Below are 18683 nucleotides of genomic sequence, written 5' to 3'. Positions count from 1 at the left end.
TTTTGGATCCTGTGGTTAGGGAAGGTACAGCAGCTGACAGCACAGAGCTGGGGCCGGTCTACTGACTCAAACACTGCTTCTGTCACTGGTGTTGTGACCGTGGGCAAGTGATCCAAGTGCTCAGGGGCTCAGTTTCCTCAGCCATGGAACCGGAAAATAATTGTGCCTACCTAGGATTAGTGTACTGAATGAGATAACAGACGTAAAGTATTTAGGGTAACACCTACCACATCGTTAAGTGCTTACTAAATTATTACTTAGGTGGGAAGGTCTGAGCAGAGACCTGGATGTGGGGGTCAGTCAGGCAAAGATGGGGTGAAATGGCATAGTTACCATTAGATGAGCACCTTAGGGTACTTACGCAGACTAGGTACATTTTCACCTCAGATTTTCACAATGATCCTGAAACAGATATCATCATCCCATTCTATAGATTAAAAAAAGAAAAACAAAACTGCAGGGTAGAAATGTTAAGTGGCTTGTTTAAGGTCATACAACTACCTAATAGGTGTCTGTCTGTCAAAGGCCTTACTTCTTCTTTGGGTTTATACTGCCTCTTCTAGATCCTGGCAAAGAAGGGAAAATCTCCTGACTTTTACTCTGTTCATTTGTTCATTCACTGAATCATCCGTTCACTCATCCGTTTAACTCGTTCCTTCACTCAAAAAACATTTACTGAGCACCTACTAAGTATCATAGTCAACTGACGATGTTTTGTCTTCAAAGAGCAGAGCATTTCCACAGGGAGACAGTCACAGGGAACGACGCTCAATGAAGTGCAGGGATACGGAGTGCCGTGGGATTCACGGAAGGAAGCCCACATGCACAGAGGCCAAAGAGGCCTCGCTCAAGAGTGGATCTGGAAAGAACACTGGCGGGTAAATTGAAAAGGCAAGCTGGGAGCAAAATCATAAAACACTTTCTGTGCAGAGACCAGGGAAGCACTCGGGCTTCCGCAGAAGAGGTTTTTAGGGGAAAGGAGCAGCAGAGTCTGGGACAGAGGCTGGGCAGAGCATGGAACGCTACAGAAAAGGGAAATGGGCAGGGGCGGGGATGTTGCGGGGTCCGAGGACTAGAAAAGGCTTCTGAGGGCAGCTTGGAGAGCTCACGTCCACGTGGAAAGGCCCCTCTGGGACCTGGGGCAGGAGGAGATTCGAGTACTGCCTCCACTATGAACGAATGTACGAGAGAGGGGGCAGCAGGAAGAGAGAAGAACGGAAGAATCAAGAATGACAAGACAGACCCCAAGACTGACTACATTAGAGGATCATGGGGGACAGCAGGGCATGAATACACATTACACTACGAGGGATTTTAACGTGAAAGACTAACCCTTCCTAATTCTGCTACTTTGGGCTTCTCCTCGTTAGTTTTGCAAACTCAGGAAAAATGAGATGTGCGTTACGTAACTGTGTTACCTTGTAATTCATAAACAGAGCCCATGAACTGGTGCTATTCAAAATGGTTCCTAATTAGGAACTCTTAATGACCAGAAGGCAGCTTTAAAGGGAGGCAAGACACTGAATGCATTTTCTGCCCTATTTACTGGCTGTTCCGACGTAGCCCGCTTCCCATTTAGACGGCAGCTGCCCAGAACAAAGCCCGGCCCCGAGGACAGGCACTCTGCGGCACGGACCTCACATGAAAGGCTTGATAGCAACAGCGACTTTCTTTGAATCTTTAGAGGATTTCCTCTCGCTCAAGCAAGCAGAAACTTAAGACATCATTTTAAGAAAACGAGATCTGAAAAGTATTCCCGATCTCTTTCACTTCTGGGTGCTTGCTTCTCCGGCACACAAATAGACGGCCACCGCTCACTAGCTAGCTGGGTTATTTTTCCTGAGCTACTGACAACTTTTTAATAAACTGTCTTTTAAATTCATTAAATGGAAGAGGCAAAATAGGAGACTCCAGGGTATATAAATGGTTCTATCACTGCAGTGAGTCTGGCAATGCTCGAAGAAGCCTTCAGCAGGCTCTGTGCTGCTCAGAGAGTTTGCTGGAAGCAAATTTACCGGTTCCTTACCCTCCTCAGCAATGACCGTTAGTGTGACGGTGACACCAGCATCTTTGATCAGCTGAACGATGCTATCATGGGACAGTTCAACAATAGACTGCCCGTTCACTGCAGAGATGTGATCTCCAATTTTCAGTTTTCCACAGCGATCGGCTGGACTTCCTTCTATGACTCGGCCAATTTTATGAGGAATTACTATGGGAAAAAATGTCCAGGTTTTTCAATTAGTTTAGTGTTGGATTTATCACCATCATTTAAAAAGTCAACATAATAACATCAAAAACATTCTTTAAGGGGCGCCTGGGTGGCTCGGTCGGTGAAGCACCTGACTTCAGCTCAGGTCACGATCTCACGGTCTGTGGGTTCGAGCCCCACATCTGGCTCTGTGCTGACGGCTCAGAGCCTGGAGTCTGTTTGAGATTCTGTGTCTCCCTCTCTCTCTGCCTCTCCTCCACTTGTGCTCTCTCTCTCTCTCTCTCTCTCTCTCTCTCTCTCTCAAAAATAAAGAAACATTAAAAAAACTCAAAAACCAACAACATTCTTTAAAAGTAGAGCAAAAAGGTATCACATGATCATCCTATGCACCCGCAATTACTTCCATATCAGCTTCCACCTCTGGTGCACATGCACAGATACTCTTACATAGCTGCAGTCCGAGCGTACAGACCTCTAGGCTATTTTCCACTTACCATAAGCCTTTCTCCAATTTTCATATTGCCATCCTGATAATCCTGTGTAAAGGCTACTGACCTCACTGATACTATCTCGTGAATCTGATGTTCCTTGCTTCGTGTTGGCCACATTCAGGCCATCTCAGAAACGGCCACGGTGAGACCATCTTTGATTCTGTGGAAGGGGCATTTACTCCCACAGGGAACCGTGTGAATAAATGCAGTTCAAATTCAAGTTTAGGACTCCGAAGTTACTGCTCAGAAATCCAGGCACAGTGAAATGACTGCCTGTTAAAACAAATCCTACCTAGTTCTATAGCAAAATTAGTTTCTTTTGTTTATACCTTCAGATTTTTTTTTTTTTAATTAGAAAAGCTGAGGGGAATCGTAACATGAAATGTTTAACATTAAGATTATTTGGTTCATGGATAAAATCCTACCCTCAGTGTACAAAGCAGAGTCTAAGACATTTGCAAAGACATGCCGTGCAGTTCTATTAGCTCATGAAGCTGAAGGCTTTCCTAGATGATTAAGACACTTTGCTGTTATTAGGGCTTAAAACAAGTTCTCAGACGTTCAGGACATCTTGTCAAAATATCTTTCGCCCCTCTTAATAAGAGGCATTTGTATTAAGAAACAGATGTTCCTTCCATGTTCCTTGAGCATTTCCTCACTGGGGTCAGTAAATCTGTCGGCCATTTGCCTCCTGCTGACTATGGACTATTATGAAGAAGGAGAATTAATATTTAAAATGGCACTCTGAGTGTGTTTCATTTCCATAATAAAATGGGCTCCTTACCAGTATTTGAGTCACGGGTAGGTGTATGTCAGGGACATTTTAAGAGCCGTTCATTTGAACTAGAAGTTATTCTTAGCCATGCTTTCTGTCCCCACGGACAGTGCTGTTCACTCCTCAGCTCTTCTAGGATTACACACAGGGAGAGATTTTATCCCAAAACAGAGGAAGGCAATGTTGGAAGCAACCGCCTTTCAGCTCTGAATTATTATCAAGCACTTACACCATTTGCCTTAAAACAAAGTAACTAGAAAAGTGCCAGGGCAGTGTGGGCCACGTCCTGTGCCCACGTCCTGTGCCAGGCCATGTGAGCGATTCACTGAGAACACAGGTGGCACTTCAGAAATGCCCGGTGAACCAGACAGTGGCCCTGTGGTGACCTTCCAACTCAGTACCTTAGTTATCCTCCTCCTTAGAAAAGACCTACTTGTACACACTGTTCATTCTAGATGCCCCGAGAAGAAAATCATTCAGCCCCTTGGCAAAACATCCAACGGAATGAATCTCTGAAGTCTCAGTGACTCCTTTTGAGCACATGTGAGCAATGTGCTCAAAGGGAATTGAAAAATCTTGGTACAGAATTTCCTGAAGGGTTAGTTATCTGGATGAGGGAAGGTAAGATCGGTCGGATTGTTCTAGTCTTGGCATTTACAGCAGTACTATCAAAACAGTTAAAAATAGCAAAGAGACTGATAGGTCGCTTCTGAACACTCTCTGAATGGACTGGGAAATTTTCAAGGTAACCCCGCAGAGTACACATCTTGAGTCCTGCCCTGCTTTTGTTGGTATACAAAGTCCATAGGCATTTGCCATAAGACCAATTTAATCATCTTCGTTCATCTTCGGCCTAAATCTGACTCCCAAACTGCCTTGTCCAGCTGCGGAGATCACTTGGGTGCTCTTAAAACACTCCTTTCAGGAAAAGAAAGGACAGTAGCTGGAAATGTCCCCTCTCAAAGAACCCTTTGCGACCGGAACTGAAAAGTGTACGATAAGAAAGACAAACACTAAAACCTGTGAACTACTGGCGAGGCAGAAACTAGCCAAGTCCTTTTCATCTTAAATAGATGTCTTTTCTCGGTGCTCCATTCATTTAGCATTTACACAAGCTGGGTCCAGGGCAGCAAGGGTGCCAGACCCAGATCTCTGATCTTCGAAAAAGTCATCGGCAGAGAATCTCAGAATTTCATAACTGGTGTCAGAAATGCTACCGGGAACTCTACTTGTGATAAATGTCACCAGAAAACACATTTAATCAGAAGGAAGAAATAATCTTTCCTGAACAGAATACCAATCTATACCAAGACAAGGTCCATAAAGAATGATCCGTTCTGACAGGTTTCCTGCCTTTTCACCTGTGCTAACTCTGGTCTCAACACACCTTTTTCTCTGTGATGCAGTCCGCAGCCACTGCTCAGTCTTTGTGAGTGAAAGCTCCTCACCCAAGCCTCCCCCCAGGCTCCCCTTCCATCTATAAGAGATGAATGGGAGTCCAGGAAGAATGCTTGCAGGGCTCAGCATTCTGTGGGATTATTAACTAGCGTTTCAATGAAATTACCAATTCGGGTTTTGTGCCAATGACTGAACATCTCAAGTACTTTACATGAAGTTCATGGACACCCGAAGCCTAATTTACCATTCAGGTTGGTAATTAATGAGCTGCAAACACTCATTTCCTACACGAGCTGCTGCCTCAATCTTACATTTTAATTGGGCTTTCTTTCCCATCTCATTACTCAAGTATTGATAAACTTTTTAAAATTTCTTTAAAAAAAAAATCAAGAGAGAGTAGACTAACAACTTTATGAATAACATGACAGTGACAACAGCAGCAGAAGCTACAACAAGCAACAGCAGCCAACATTTCTTGACGGTCCGGGCTAAGGGCCTCGCACGCATTACCTCCTTTGATCCTCAAACCCCCACGAGACGAGAAGTGTTACCGTCATCCTCATCGTAACAGAGGAAATTGGAGCTCTTGGAGGGTAAGTAATTTGCCCAGGATCAGACAGCTATTAAAAGACACAGCGGAATCTGAATCCAAGTTTGCCTGATTACAGAGCCCAACACTTACAGACCCTATCTTACACAGATATCTCCCTCTGTGAGACACAAAACCATCAAGATAGTAAGAAACAACTAAAATGAATAGGTGTAAAAATAGTTGAAAAATTTAAATGTAAACAGATACACACAAATAAAAAGAATTACTTAATGTACATTAAAATGCAATATAAATTTTAAATACAAACTAAATAAAAATGTTAAACATATTTAAGGAATGCGACCTATTTTACTGATTTCTTCTGTATCGCTTTGTTTCATGGTGGACACTAGCCTCCTCCCCTTCCCCTAACTTCTGCAGTCCTAGAAAAGGAGTATGTTCGGTAGAAAAAGCAGTTAGCAGCTATGACACCGAGCAGCAATCTTGCACTATTTTTGTTCATCTGAATGCGTGGGATCATTGTATGGCATTAGAATAAGAATATGGTTCTCTGAAATGGTTATTTGGTTTGGGAAATACTGGTTTCCAGTGATGCAACATAAAATCCCCCCAAACCTGCTTTCTTTCATTTTTCTAACACAGGCCACATAATCATCCTCAGAGCATCAGTGACAGTTCCGAGTGTTACCATGGCAACTGCTTGTGGAAAAGGAAACTAGTATCAGTGAGCAGTGACCTGATACTATAGTAATAACTCATCCATGCCACAGAATCTTCTTCCTTTACACACTTGCATTAATTTTAGCAAGATTTTTGCAAATTGGTTTGGCCCACAACACTGCTGAAAGGGTTTCCTTCTTTTTCAATGATTTTAGTGGCCGTCTAGTCTAAGAGGATCTCACTACTCAAGATATACTCAAATCCACTGGCAGAGAGAGGGGCACATTTTCCTGTGCTCAAAGCTTTTTATCATTTGACTTGGAAAAATAGTTACCCAGACAAGTCTGACAGAAAAAACTCTCAAGGGTCTGGTTCTCATCTTATATTCATTTGGATCTTCTAACTGTATTTAAAGATGATTATTTCTTAGAAACAACATTTAATATGCTGAATCTTAACAACCCTGAACATATTAGAGGTAATTCCTCCTTTGTTGAAGGAATTAGTATATACATGCACCCTTCCCAGATGACAATATTCTGTTAAACTGGGTTCAGGATATTTAGATTAATTTTTAAAGTTCTGACAAAATTTTTACTTTTCAGTGAAGCATATATAAAAGATAAGCATGCCTCTTGTCACTCAAGAAGGTTCCTTTATAGCTGGAATATGGCCATTGTTATTAAATAATACAAAAGGACCATTTAAGACATATTTGGGTCAAGATTCTTCTATTAATCTATTTTGCTTCTTCTCAACTGCTTCTAGCATTTAATTCACTTCTGCAAACACAGCTTCTCCCGATTTAAAAAACCCTACGCCTCCTTATATTAAAAAACTCAGCATTGTCCTTTCACTGAATCTACTAGGGCACGCCCCTAATATACCGCCACAATACAATCTTGGCGCAAAGTGTGCTGCTAAGACTTATTTTATGGAATCTGAGATGACAGACTCACCTGCAGCCTGGAAGTTTGGTTCAGACTAGCCGGTGTTGAAAATAAAATATTCATCGTTCTTAAAAAGGTAAGTCTCTAAGGCAATTCATACATGATTCCTAATTAGTTTCACAAAGCCCACAGGGAGACTCAGAACACCGCAATTGCAAGGAGGGACAATCGGAGATAGCAGCCCTTACCTCCTGGAGGGGGTTTGTTTTTGGAGGTGAGGATGACGAAGCCAAATCCTTCATTTTCTTTTCGGTGCAAGACTACATCGTAGGCCTCCTGTGGAGCAGGCCTGGCTGGGACCTCTGCTCGGTTCAGGCGGGGAGAGCCATTCTGGGTTGAAAGGAAGGCTTGAGAGTTGTCATCCTCAGGTTGTTTCTCTATAATAAACATGACCGAGTATTTCTAGAACATCATAATTTTTGTCAACTTAAGTGTTTTTGTGCTACGATTCTCACAGGAAAATGTGGTTTCAAATAAATCTAGGATAGAAAAGCAACCTCCCCATGTGAGCTCTGGCCATCTTAGATGAGACTCAGATTGAGTCTGTCTGACATCTTAAACACTTTTAAAGTGTGTACCCGGAAGAATTATATGTTTTCTCATTTCAAAGGAAGCTTTTCAAAGCTTTCATCAAAGTTCCTGGTAAACCAATTCTTCTTGAAACTGTTTTCATTCCAGCAAGATTTTGACCAGTAAAATTTTAACAAAAGTTGGTAATGAAAACTGACACAGTAAACTTCCTTTTAAAATCAACTGTAGGGGCGCCTGGGTGGCTCAGTCGGTTAAGCGTCCGACTTCAGCTCAGGTCATGATCTCGCGGTCCGTGAGTTCGAGCCCTGCGTCGGGCTCTGTGCTGACCGCTCAGAGCCTGGAGCCTGTTTCAGATTCTGTGTCTCCCTCTCTCTCTGACCCTCCCCCGTTCATTCTCTGTCTCAAAAATAAATAAACATTAAAAAAAATTTCTTTTTTAAATAAAATCAACCTGTAAATATGACTTCGTGCTGTGACTACCACTTGTGATGTTGGGGAGGCCAGTGCATCAGGGCAGAGGTGCCCCCCGTTATCAGCTGAGAAGTGAGCTGTCAACATAGGATTTGTCTTATGCAATGTGTCTTCAACTTCAGTTTCCTGATGGATGAGATCAGATGCGCTAACCATCAGCAGCCCTACTCCTCCCCCATCCAGCAGATAACAGGCCGTCCGCACGAACAGCCAATTCTCCAAGGCAGAGAACAGGTCATACGAATCCCCAGCAAATGGGGAGTTAACGTATACCTTTCTCTCCTACCCAATTACATCATCAGAATTCAAGAAAGAATGACATAACTTAGTCCTGATTAAAAAAAGGGCAAATTTTGTGCCATAATTTGATACAAACCATCATTAACCATCACGAGACACTGCCATTAAGGAATATCCATTTTACAAGGGCTCTTCTGCCTCAAAATCTACATGATTCAGAGAGGACGTTTTAGAATTTCAGCAAAGTGCCACGAACGTCCAATCATTAATGAAACATAAAGGGGCTTTTGGTTTGTTTTTGTTGCATAATGTATGGTTACAATGAATTAGCTAAACGCCTCCAGTAATATCAAACCACTAGAAAACGTCTTCATGAGGCTTCCCAGGACAGAGCCAACCTCTCGTACAACATCACATTTTTTTTTACTACATGTGGTTATGTTCTGACTCCAGCATCACTGCAACACTGCATGAAAACCTGTATGCCTCTCCAAATGTCCGATGTTTATGAAAACAGGCCTTTACCTTGGATGTTGCAATCAAAAACACAGTGCCTCATTTTTTAAGAGTAAAGCAAATATTCATCAGGTCAACAATCATTCACTGATGTCTACTCTGCCGGGAAGGCACTCTTTTATGTGCTGGGGATACAGGAGTTAACTAAATGGATAAATATCCCTACCTCTACGAGGCTTACATTCTTATGCTACCGGGTAGTCTTTTTAAAATTTTAAAAAGTGGCAAGAATTCACTTCTCAACATTCCGATGTGATATTCACAAAGCTATTGATGAGAAAAATGCACTTAGAGCCTCGTGTCATGGTTTAGACCCCAGACTCTATAATTAAACTCCTGTCTTAATCCTGGCCCTACTGTTCACCAGCTATGTGTCTCCCAACCTTTCTGTGGGTAATTCTAAAACTGAATAATGACAGTATTTATATCACAGTGTTATAAAGACTAATTAAAAGAATCCATAGGTCTGAGATATAGTAAGCAACTCAATAAATGTTTTTTAATGTTAAATTACATTATATTATAACTTCTCAAGTAGAAGCAATCTATCCTCTGAATATTTAGGAATTCATCAGGATCCAAAATCTTTTGACATTCAGCTAATGGGATATCTTGGTATGACTAAAACACTGTATCTAAGAGAACAGATTTAAGCCGGTGCTCCCATCTACAATACCACGTTGGCAAAATCTGCCAACACATTAACATAAGCTCAATATGGAGGCCCAAAATTTATTTGTTTTTTGATAATAGTCTTTCTGGATCCTTTTGACCTTACATGGCCTTCCACAATGAGGCCCTGGATCATACTAAATGGATTATCTCAGACAGTATTAAACCTAATAAAGGAACCTGCAAAACTACATAGAAAATGGGCTAAGTCTCTTTGTTTCTTTTTGAACCTATCAGAGCAGGAACAGGTTCACATACCACCATAGAAGATCTTTCTTCTGACGGTTAATAGCACGTGGCCATTTCGAGCAGCCGTCGTCATGAGGTCTAAGACTTGTTTGTGTGACTTCCCTTTAACAGGAATCCCATCGATGCACATCAGTTCATCAGCTGCACGGAGCCGGCCATCTTTCTCAGCTGCGCCCAGAGGAATGATGGCCCCAATGTATATCTGATAAGATAACAAAGTGTAGGTTGGTCTCTACAGTCAACTAAGAGCTACTATGATCCTCAATAGCTATGTTAAGGACTTCCTGACTCAGTACTATGCAAACGAACATATTTTTGCAGTTCAACTATGAACATTCATAGAAGGGGGTTATCTTAGAAAGTGACCATTCTACAAAATGGCACTTCAGATAACCACACTACGTGATCTCTTCTCGATCTTTGGGGTTGAATAAAAACAAGATAGAAAATGCAAAGCTGTTTAATAACTTAAAAAGTACCACTGTCAGTTCCATCAATACAACAAAACAAATACATTAAACTCAGAAAATGCACTCGTGCAGAGTAGCTCCTAAAAAGTAAAAAAAAAAAAAAAAAAAGATATTGAATGCCATCAGCTAAGATTTTCTACACGCTGTTCACAGCAACTGGGATCATTCTTAAGATATTCCCATCACATATCGTGATCAATACAAATTCAGTATATACAGCAGAGAAACATTTCTTATTCCTAAGTCTCAAAGCAGTAAATATCTTAGGGAACAGAGTGGTCTGAGGTCTACTTACATCTAGGTAAACAGATTTGGCTCATTTTGCTTGCTGGCAATTAAAATCCTGAATTATTAGGCTAGTTTCAGAGCTGTTAACACCTGACATTTAAGAAAAGGATTTGTCCCAAGTTGTTTGAGACAAATTCTTAAAATACCTTAATCAACTCTATGGGTATTAACAAAATAGGAACCATTAAAATCAAATCACATCTTCCACCAAGAACAATCAAGGTATATCTGCCCTATATAGGTTGACGTGCTTTAAGCTTTGTCTCTGGCGATTAACTATCACCAATATGACTAATTAGAACACATTTATAATACATAAATCAAATGTTCTATCCAGAAATGGAAAGAAGCATGTCATTTTAAAAGATTATATTGTTCCTCACCTAACTTCCAAGCACAGTAAGAATGTCTTTCTTACATTATACAGAAAAAACACAAATCTGTTCTCAAACTCCACAAAGCACATTACTTCTTTGTCATTCAAACTAAGGGCCAAACTTAAAAGAACAGAACCCATTACATTTGTTCTCTAAACCTGAGGTGAGAATCGTGTCTAAAGTTCTAGGTTTTAAAGGCTTTATAAACATAACCCTTCTGCTTTCTGGACAGAAACACGATTTATTTTATTTTTCCCTAGTTTTATAGGTAGAACGGATGGAATGGTATGCAAGGTACTGAGCTTGAAAATGTCAACCCACTAATGAGGGTAGGTGACACGATGTACGCAGCCTCAGGCCAACTATTTACAGAGCGTTCATTCAAAGGACAGACTGATTGTGGCAAGCAGGATGCTAGATTATAGGTTTCTGAGAGAAGGCAAAGGTCTTAACTTTTGTTTAACAGAGGCAGGGGGAAATAAAAATTGAAAATAATGAACTGCAGCACATAGTGAAATACAGAAATTAATTACTGCCAACTTTCCAGCTGACATATTCAGTTCTTGCCTCAGCCACACCAAGGTCCCCGAGAAACCATGACACTAAGAAAAATGCAGTTCCTCCTCACGTTAATGACACGGATAGAGAAAACAAAATCTTATCTAAAAAAATCAAATAAAGCAAACACTATATTCTTCCAAACAGCTACTTAAAGATTCATAGGAACGGCCAAATTCCAAAATATCTGAACTTACAGACTGGTCCGGCCCCTCGCCTCCCAGTACCCGGAAGCCAAACCCTGACTCCTGCTTCCGAAGAAAAACATCCAAGTCTTTGGTGTTTGGTGCTAAGGAAAACCAGAAAATATAAAGAAAATGAAATACTTGCATTTATTTTAAAAAGGTTAAAATAAAACAATGCACTTATGTAGCAGGATACTATGATAGAGTTCGATAAACTGTAACCTCAGAACTTTCTGGTATGTGAAAACTTACACAAGAGCATACCACTATTGCAAAAAAAAAAAAAAAAATCAATCGTAAGTATTTTTTTCCAGCTCTAAAGAAAACTGTGCATCGAGATAGCTCGGGAACATTTACCCCTACCTTCCATGTACTCAGCTTTACTCTGCCATTAAGTCCTAATGCCTTCCAAATCAATGTTATGATATTAAATTCAGCATCATCCAATTTAAGTTTGATGTTTGAGAGGTGCAAATTATGTACATTAACATCTGGGCAAATCCTAGGAAAAGAGAGCCCATAAAATGCCTTAATTCTACTCCTGAACTAATACCGTTGTTTCAGAAAAGCATCCCATATTCACTTAGCTTAATGGTGCAAAATGATATTATTTTAAAAGAAAATGACTGCTAATACCTATTATCAGCCCCATTTTCTGGCTGGGAAAACTGAGGCCTAGGTACGTGGCCCAGTGTCAGCAAATAAATGGCACAGCTGAGATCTCGACTTAGCTTGATTTCTAGGGTCCAGGCTCTTAACTCACACTATTCTGCCCCCAAAGGGTAGGTCCCATTCACCAGAATATTAAGTCAGGGAAATCTACTTCATGACTAAAATAATTTGATTGTCAAGAAAATATTCGTGTTATTCACAAAGTAAGAAGCGTTTTCTAGAAATATGTTGGGGAACTATATAAAAACAGAGATACCGCATGGGGTAAATCTTGATAATGTTCCTTAGAAGCAGTCTCTTTTGAGAAATAATTTCTATCAGAATTACAGAACTTTAGAGATAAAACTCTTGAGCCCAACTCAGTTACTTTATATGGAAGGCCCAAAGGGACTGAGTAGTTCATATCAATACTAAGAATGTATCAGGCTATGAATGGGAAGTGAGAAGAAAAGGATTCTCCATAGTTATACTAATTTAAATTATTGCTTTGCTGTGCTGTGCTTACATCTGGTTTTCATCTTTCTAAATACGGCCTGGGCCTATTCAGGAGAAAGATTTACAGTTAGTTAAATTATTATGAAGTCAATTATATACGATATTTCCACCTGTGTACATCATTTCTAAGGTAGATTTAGATCTGCTTCTTAAAAACAAATTAAAAAAATTAAACCTACTTAATCTGCAATTTTACTTTGGAAAAGATTTATCATTTTAAGTAAATCAGCACAAAAATGAACTTCTGCCTTATGCACTCTCTCTGCGTACCCCTCTCAGCTGGGTTCCTCTGACCGCATCTACCCTGGTTTCCTCCATAGGCTGCACACGCTCTGATTCACCACCTCTCATACTCCTGCCAGGAACATCTCTTTGAAACACAAGTCCACGATGATCATCCCGGCAGTGAAACTATTCCGTAGCTCTCTATCGTTTCTGTGATGGACTCCAGCTCCCTCAGAACGGCCGACTCCGTCCTCCCCAACCTGTTCCTGCTCCCCTCTGCTCTCCCGTGCCAGCTGCACCCAGCCAAACCGGGCCACTGGCAGGACCCAGGCCATGCAAGGTCAATGTGCAAAGGTTGCTCCTGCTTCCTTTCCCTTTTCATCTGCCTCATGAACACCTCTTCGTCTTTGAAGACTTGTTTCAGGCTTAACCTCCTATCTGAAGCAGTATCTGACACTTCCTACTACCCACAGTGGTAAAATTGATTGTTTCCTTCTTCAGAGCCGTGTGAGGCTGGTTTGTACTTATTTATTTCCCATGTAGGTTTAATTATCATTTTTGGTTGCACAGCCTATGGACCCTGTTTATCTCTGTATTCCCATCACCTACTGTGTGTTAGGTAGATCGTAGGCACTTAATCCCTGGTTTTGGAAAAAAGTGAGTGAATGAGTGTTGAATACAAATGGAAGAAACCCAGAGTCATATGAACATGGGGATGAAGGAATAACTTTTCAACATGGTTTGGGAAGGTCCCAGTTTTTTAGAAAATTCAAATTTATTTTGTCGCATGCTCTCCTGAAATATTCCACAACTACTTACGTTTATCTTCATATAAAGTCTTAGATTTCAGGTAGACCTCAGAAGGATCCAATTTCGGGGATCCTGACCTGATAATGCTGGGTGGAAAAGGCATAGGCTGGGGAATGGGCTCATTTATGGCCTCCAAACTTCCTGAATTTTCCTTTTTATCTGTTTTCTGAAATGGAAAAGGGCCTTACTTAGTATGTGTTTAAAACCAGATGGTTGATTAGTTCATCAAACTATTGTGTGACCCGGGTATGTCAACTGATTATAGGTGAGCAGGTGGCAGGGTCAAAGCCACAGCATATTTGCAGTCTTGTCAGAATTCACCTGCATAGCCGTGTGTGCTTGGTTAAAACATATTTTACTTAAATTAGAAAAAGTTTATAATGATGTCAACGGAAGGGCCTGCATTAGTCCTACATTTACATGACCTTGCCCTTTTCTCCACCACCAAGACACAAGCTGACTTTGAGAAGATGAACACAGGGACGCAACGCAGCACTGCTGGGCGGGAGGGAGGACCTTCGTGAAGGTCTGGATCGGCCCCACCGCCCCACTCCCTCCATTTAATTCCCCGTGAAGATATCTGAGATACCATGCTTTCTGAGAAAATGGAATAGGAAGTGTTAACTCTAGCTCGGGTTACAAAGAGGACACTACGAATCCCCTGCGTGGCCGATTCAAATACGTGAAGGAGAAACGCACCACGCCGGGCAATCCAGCAAGGGAAAACGGGAGCATGTTTTCCTATTTTTTCCAATCTGACAAAACTTTCCCAGAATAACAGCCAGGCAAAATGATTCAATAAAATTTTAAAGATGAGATCCAATACACAGCCGAAGAAAATAAATATGGTTTTGAGAACAGCTGGTTATTCTGAATTATCGCTTGTGGGGGGCGGGGGGGGAGGGAGAGGGGCAGGGGGAGATTATAGATGTTTGCGAAAAAATAATGCTGAGGAGGATGGAGCACCGGGGGCAGCTTATGAGGGAGTGGTATGAGGACAGTCGCTACGAGTGTTGTTCCCGGGGGCACCCTTCACTGACCCAGACCTGGTCGGACAGCAAGAAGAGGAGGGCGGCCTCCTCCCCCCTCCCCGACACGTCCCAGGATTCTGTCAGAGCAGGCACAAGGTCATCAGTTAGAAAGCATTGGGGTCACCCTGGCTGCTCTTGGCGTCTATTATGAAACAGACTGGCAGCACAGAAGTTAAAAAACAATGACTAGGGGAACCAGAGAAACCTAGGAGAACACAGTGCAATTTTAACTAAATAGGCAGAAAGCATTTCTGTTCACACCGGCTGTTAAGTGGTACAGTCTATAAAAATGCAGAATGTTTCTGTCCTTTTGATCCATGAAACAGCAAATTTGTAGAGGGTCCTATTCGGTGGACTAGAATTAATGCATTTTCTCTCTGATGGTCCTTCCTTTAAGCCTGTGCTTTCTGGTTATGGAAGACCATCTTTCATTGGGAGATGACAGGCTCCCAATCGAGCAAACTAGAACTAAATTAGGTTTTAATACGTAATTGTCTTTATATCCACACCCATATAATTGTGTGTATTCTGGCCGCTACATGTCTGCACCTAGCACATTTTCTTTCCTGGCACTGTTTGCTGTGCCCTTTTTTAGGTCTTATTTGCGATACAGGTCCTTAAATAGGCTACTCAGTTATTCAGAAGAACGCCAAAGAAAATGCTGTTTCAAGTCTGACAGCCTTTCACTTTGATAACAGGCAGATTGGGCACCGAGGCCCCAATTACTCTAGAAAGTCTTGTTTAGTCCATTGTAAGAAGGTTCTCTCAACGTGGGTATTTATGGTCCCCGTGAAATGACATGAAACTCCCACTTCTCTTTGGGCACCAGGGAAGAAGCAACAGTTTTTATTATCTGCCCTAACATTCAGCCCCTCCTTACCCTTGCTCCTCTGAGACGCAAAGAAAACAGAAGGACCCCTAAGTAGGCACTTTAGTGTGTTCACGTTTCACCATTTAGAGGACAGGGCTGTTGGGAGTATGGGCCTCGAGTTTTCCTTCAACAGAAATACTTCACCGGGAAAGCACACCTCCTCTCTAACTCACACGCTTCCCCAGAGCTTCTGATACAAGCCCAGGGCAGAATGCCTCCTCACTTCTCCCAGTCGATAATCACCACCACAGAGGGCTGCTCTTAACGGAGGGGAACGTGGCATCTCCTTTGCTGTGTTGGGAAGAAGGATTTGAGGACCACTGTATACTCACCATCTTGGCAGTTTTAGTTGGTGAAGGAGGACCTTAAAAAAAATGAGCCAAATTTTAAAAACAGAAGAAGCATTCCCAGATCACAAGTACTGCTCATGTCTATGATAAAACTAGCTTCAACTTTTAGTGGGCTAGTAAATTCTATGGCCAACACCCTCTATGTGCCAGGCATTGTACATTATTATCTCATTTCATTTTTCTGACAATCCTAGGCATAAATGTTACTACAGATCAGGTAAACAAAGACTCAAATAAATTATATTACTTCCTTATAGCACAGAACCAACACGTAGCAAGGGAGGAAACTGACATCAGTCCTATCTGACACCAAACCCTGGTCTCTTTGTTGTATTTGTCGGAACCCTGGATAACTCTCCAGCACTCACAGGGGGATCTTCCCCCAAGCTCTGAGCACATTCTACAGTATCACCCAGAGAAGAAACAAAAATAGTTCAAAGAAATGAGAATAGTGAAAAACATCCCAATGAAGTTCAACTGCTCATTTGCCTCAAAAATGAAAACTAAAAGCCAGAGAGAGAAGTGCGAAGGGCTAAATTTTATTCTTTCAAATACTAGTCGTTCATAGGTATGGATTTACGAAAGCCCATCAAAATCCAACTTTATGATTAGTCCTCGGAACTGGATTTATGTCTGCGAGCAGTTCAAGTCAGCTGATGACCTTGGAAAATAAAAATTATATTTCTCTCACATGAGTACTGTGGGATTTAATTAACATTTACGGACAGATACTAAAGCTTAAGATAAAAGCCTTATGAGCACCAGCTATCATGATTGCTTTTACAGAACAGATTAATACACCATCCAACATTTTGCGTATTCACAGAGACGCTAGCTCTTTGAAAACATCTTCGGTACATTACAGAGGTCCAGATGAAGTACCACTGGTTGAAAGCGTCTATTTCTATTACTGTCATCAACAGAGAAGATGCAATGAAGAGGACACGTTTCATTTGAAGCAGCATAATGCTGCGACTCTCTCTCATCACGAAAGCCGTAAATCAGATTTTAAAGAGAATACGGAGGGAAGAAAATCCATCACGGACACGAATGAAACCACTAATCACTGGAAAAACTGCTGAAGATAACGGCTTACGGAAGCAGGCAGACGGAACCTTAAGGAAAATGCACACTAATTACCAGTTAAATCGGCTGGGAAAAGAGGGATTCTGCCCTGGAAGGAAGGACGATTAACAGACATAAATGCATGAACAATGAAGTGTTTTCCTTGTGCTTTTACTCACCTCCTCTCAAGATAAGCAATGGTACATCTGCACCTACTGGAAACTGCTTTAGCACCTCTACCACTTGGAGATGTGTTAAATTCTGCACATTTTGATGGTAAATTTCCTTAATTATATCCCCCTTCTGTAGGCCTTGACACCACTGACTATCCAATATCATTTTGACCTTCTGTCCTGTTGGGCTGTCAGCAATTGCAAACCCAAAGCCTTTAGGGCCCTTAATCAGAGGGATAGTCACTAGTTCAGGCTGGGAGCTGCCTGATGATGCCATCGATGCTCTCTGCTCGCTCGGGTCTGATGGTCCATTGAGACGGTCACTGATCAAGGCGTGTCCCGGTTTTCCATTCTGGTCCTGAACCACTGCTCCTGACTTAAAATCCTGAGTATTCACACAAGTCTCTCCCTTGGTTAATGACTGTCCGTTGATGACAGGCATAGCAGCAACAATGTCCACAACAGGATCTTCATTGTCGTCAGGGAGTGGATACCCACGACATAAAGTGAGGTTTACATACTGATTGACAGGTACCAATTGAAACATCTGGACAACATCTGCATGGGTGTGACCAAGGACACAGTTGCCATTGATATCTACAATAACATCACCTGCGAAGACACAATCGTGTTCAAAACATTAAAGCCACCAAAGTAAGTTAATTTTCTGTTGGAGGAGGAACAAAAATCAATTTATCATCTAAATCTGAATTCTGGAACCCTCTTGCTATTCATTAACTGCTGAAAAGACAGATTTTGAACACAGACACGTACGTCATTCTCCCTTCTGTGGTTCTTCTCTGAAAAGAATACAAATGTATAAAACCTTAATTATCTCTGCAGCAGAGTTATGACCTCAAGCTCAAGGGAATCATTTGGAAAATAACTGTAGATTCACACTGTCACTGTTAGTATATCCTCTGAGTCATACCTAAGCAGTCACACAAAGCTAGGCATGGAGTAGATATTCAGCACGTGGAAGAGGAGGAAATAATTCCATCAGCTATTCGTACAAACAGGCGATCTTTAAATACCACCTTATTTCTTCATTTTAAGAGGCCATTAATTACAAGGTGCTTACAAATTCTTCCTAGCTTGAATAATGTAGGCCTGAAGAGGAGAATAATGTAAAGTTATGAATCACTTTGCCTTTAGCATCCCTTCTTTTCATAGAGATTTTCAATTTATTGTACTCAGACTTCAAAAGGAGAAACACGCGACAAGAAAACTCAACCCAAGTGAAGAACGTATTATTTGACACTGAAAAGTCAGCTAAACTAATTCTTGTAAAATTCGGTTTTGCTTTCCTGATATACAACATTACTCCGACCACTTTGTTCTAGAATCATTGCTACTTGACATTCATCAGCAGGGAGGTTTTTTTAATGTAGCCTT

At 41.4% G+C, this 18683-nt stretch overlaps 1 protein-coding gene across 2 annotated transcripts in view; it reads right to left on the bottom strand.

Annotated features, from left to right (window-relative positions):
- The window catches only part of MAGI3 (membrane associated guanylate kinase, WW and PDZ domain containing 3), a 244627-nt gene that overhangs the window by 18698 nt on the left and 207246 nt on the right, over window positions 1-18683 (bottom strand). For both annotated transcript variants that reach the window (XM_027058313.2, XM_027058315.2), the window contains exons 10-16: window positions 17295-17900; window positions 16033-16064; window positions 13808-13964; window positions 11609-11700; window positions 9728-9920; window positions 7228-7416; window positions 2027-2212 (exon numbers count right to left, since the gene is read on the bottom strand). In XM_027058313.2, the coding sequence (XP_026914114.2) occupies window positions 2027-2212; window positions 7228-7416; window positions 9728-9920; window positions 11609-11700; window positions 13808-13964; window positions 16033-16064; window positions 17295-17900 (1455 nt within the window). The remainder of the gene's footprint in view (window positions 1-2026; window positions 2213-7227; window positions 7417-9727; window positions 9921-11608; window positions 11701-13807; window positions 13965-16032; window positions 16065-17294; window positions 17901-18683) is intronic.

The sequence above is a fragment of the Acinonyx jubatus genome, chromosome C1 (genome assembly GCF_027475565.1).
Source record: "Acinonyx jubatus isolate Ajub_Pintada_27869175 chromosome C1, VMU_Ajub_asm_v1.0, whole genome shotgun sequence".
In the NCBI taxonomy this organism is placed as follows: Eukaryota; Metazoa; Chordata; class Mammalia; order Carnivora; family Felidae; genus Acinonyx; species Acinonyx jubatus.
This window is presented reverse-complemented; position numbering and strand designations above follow the sequence as displayed.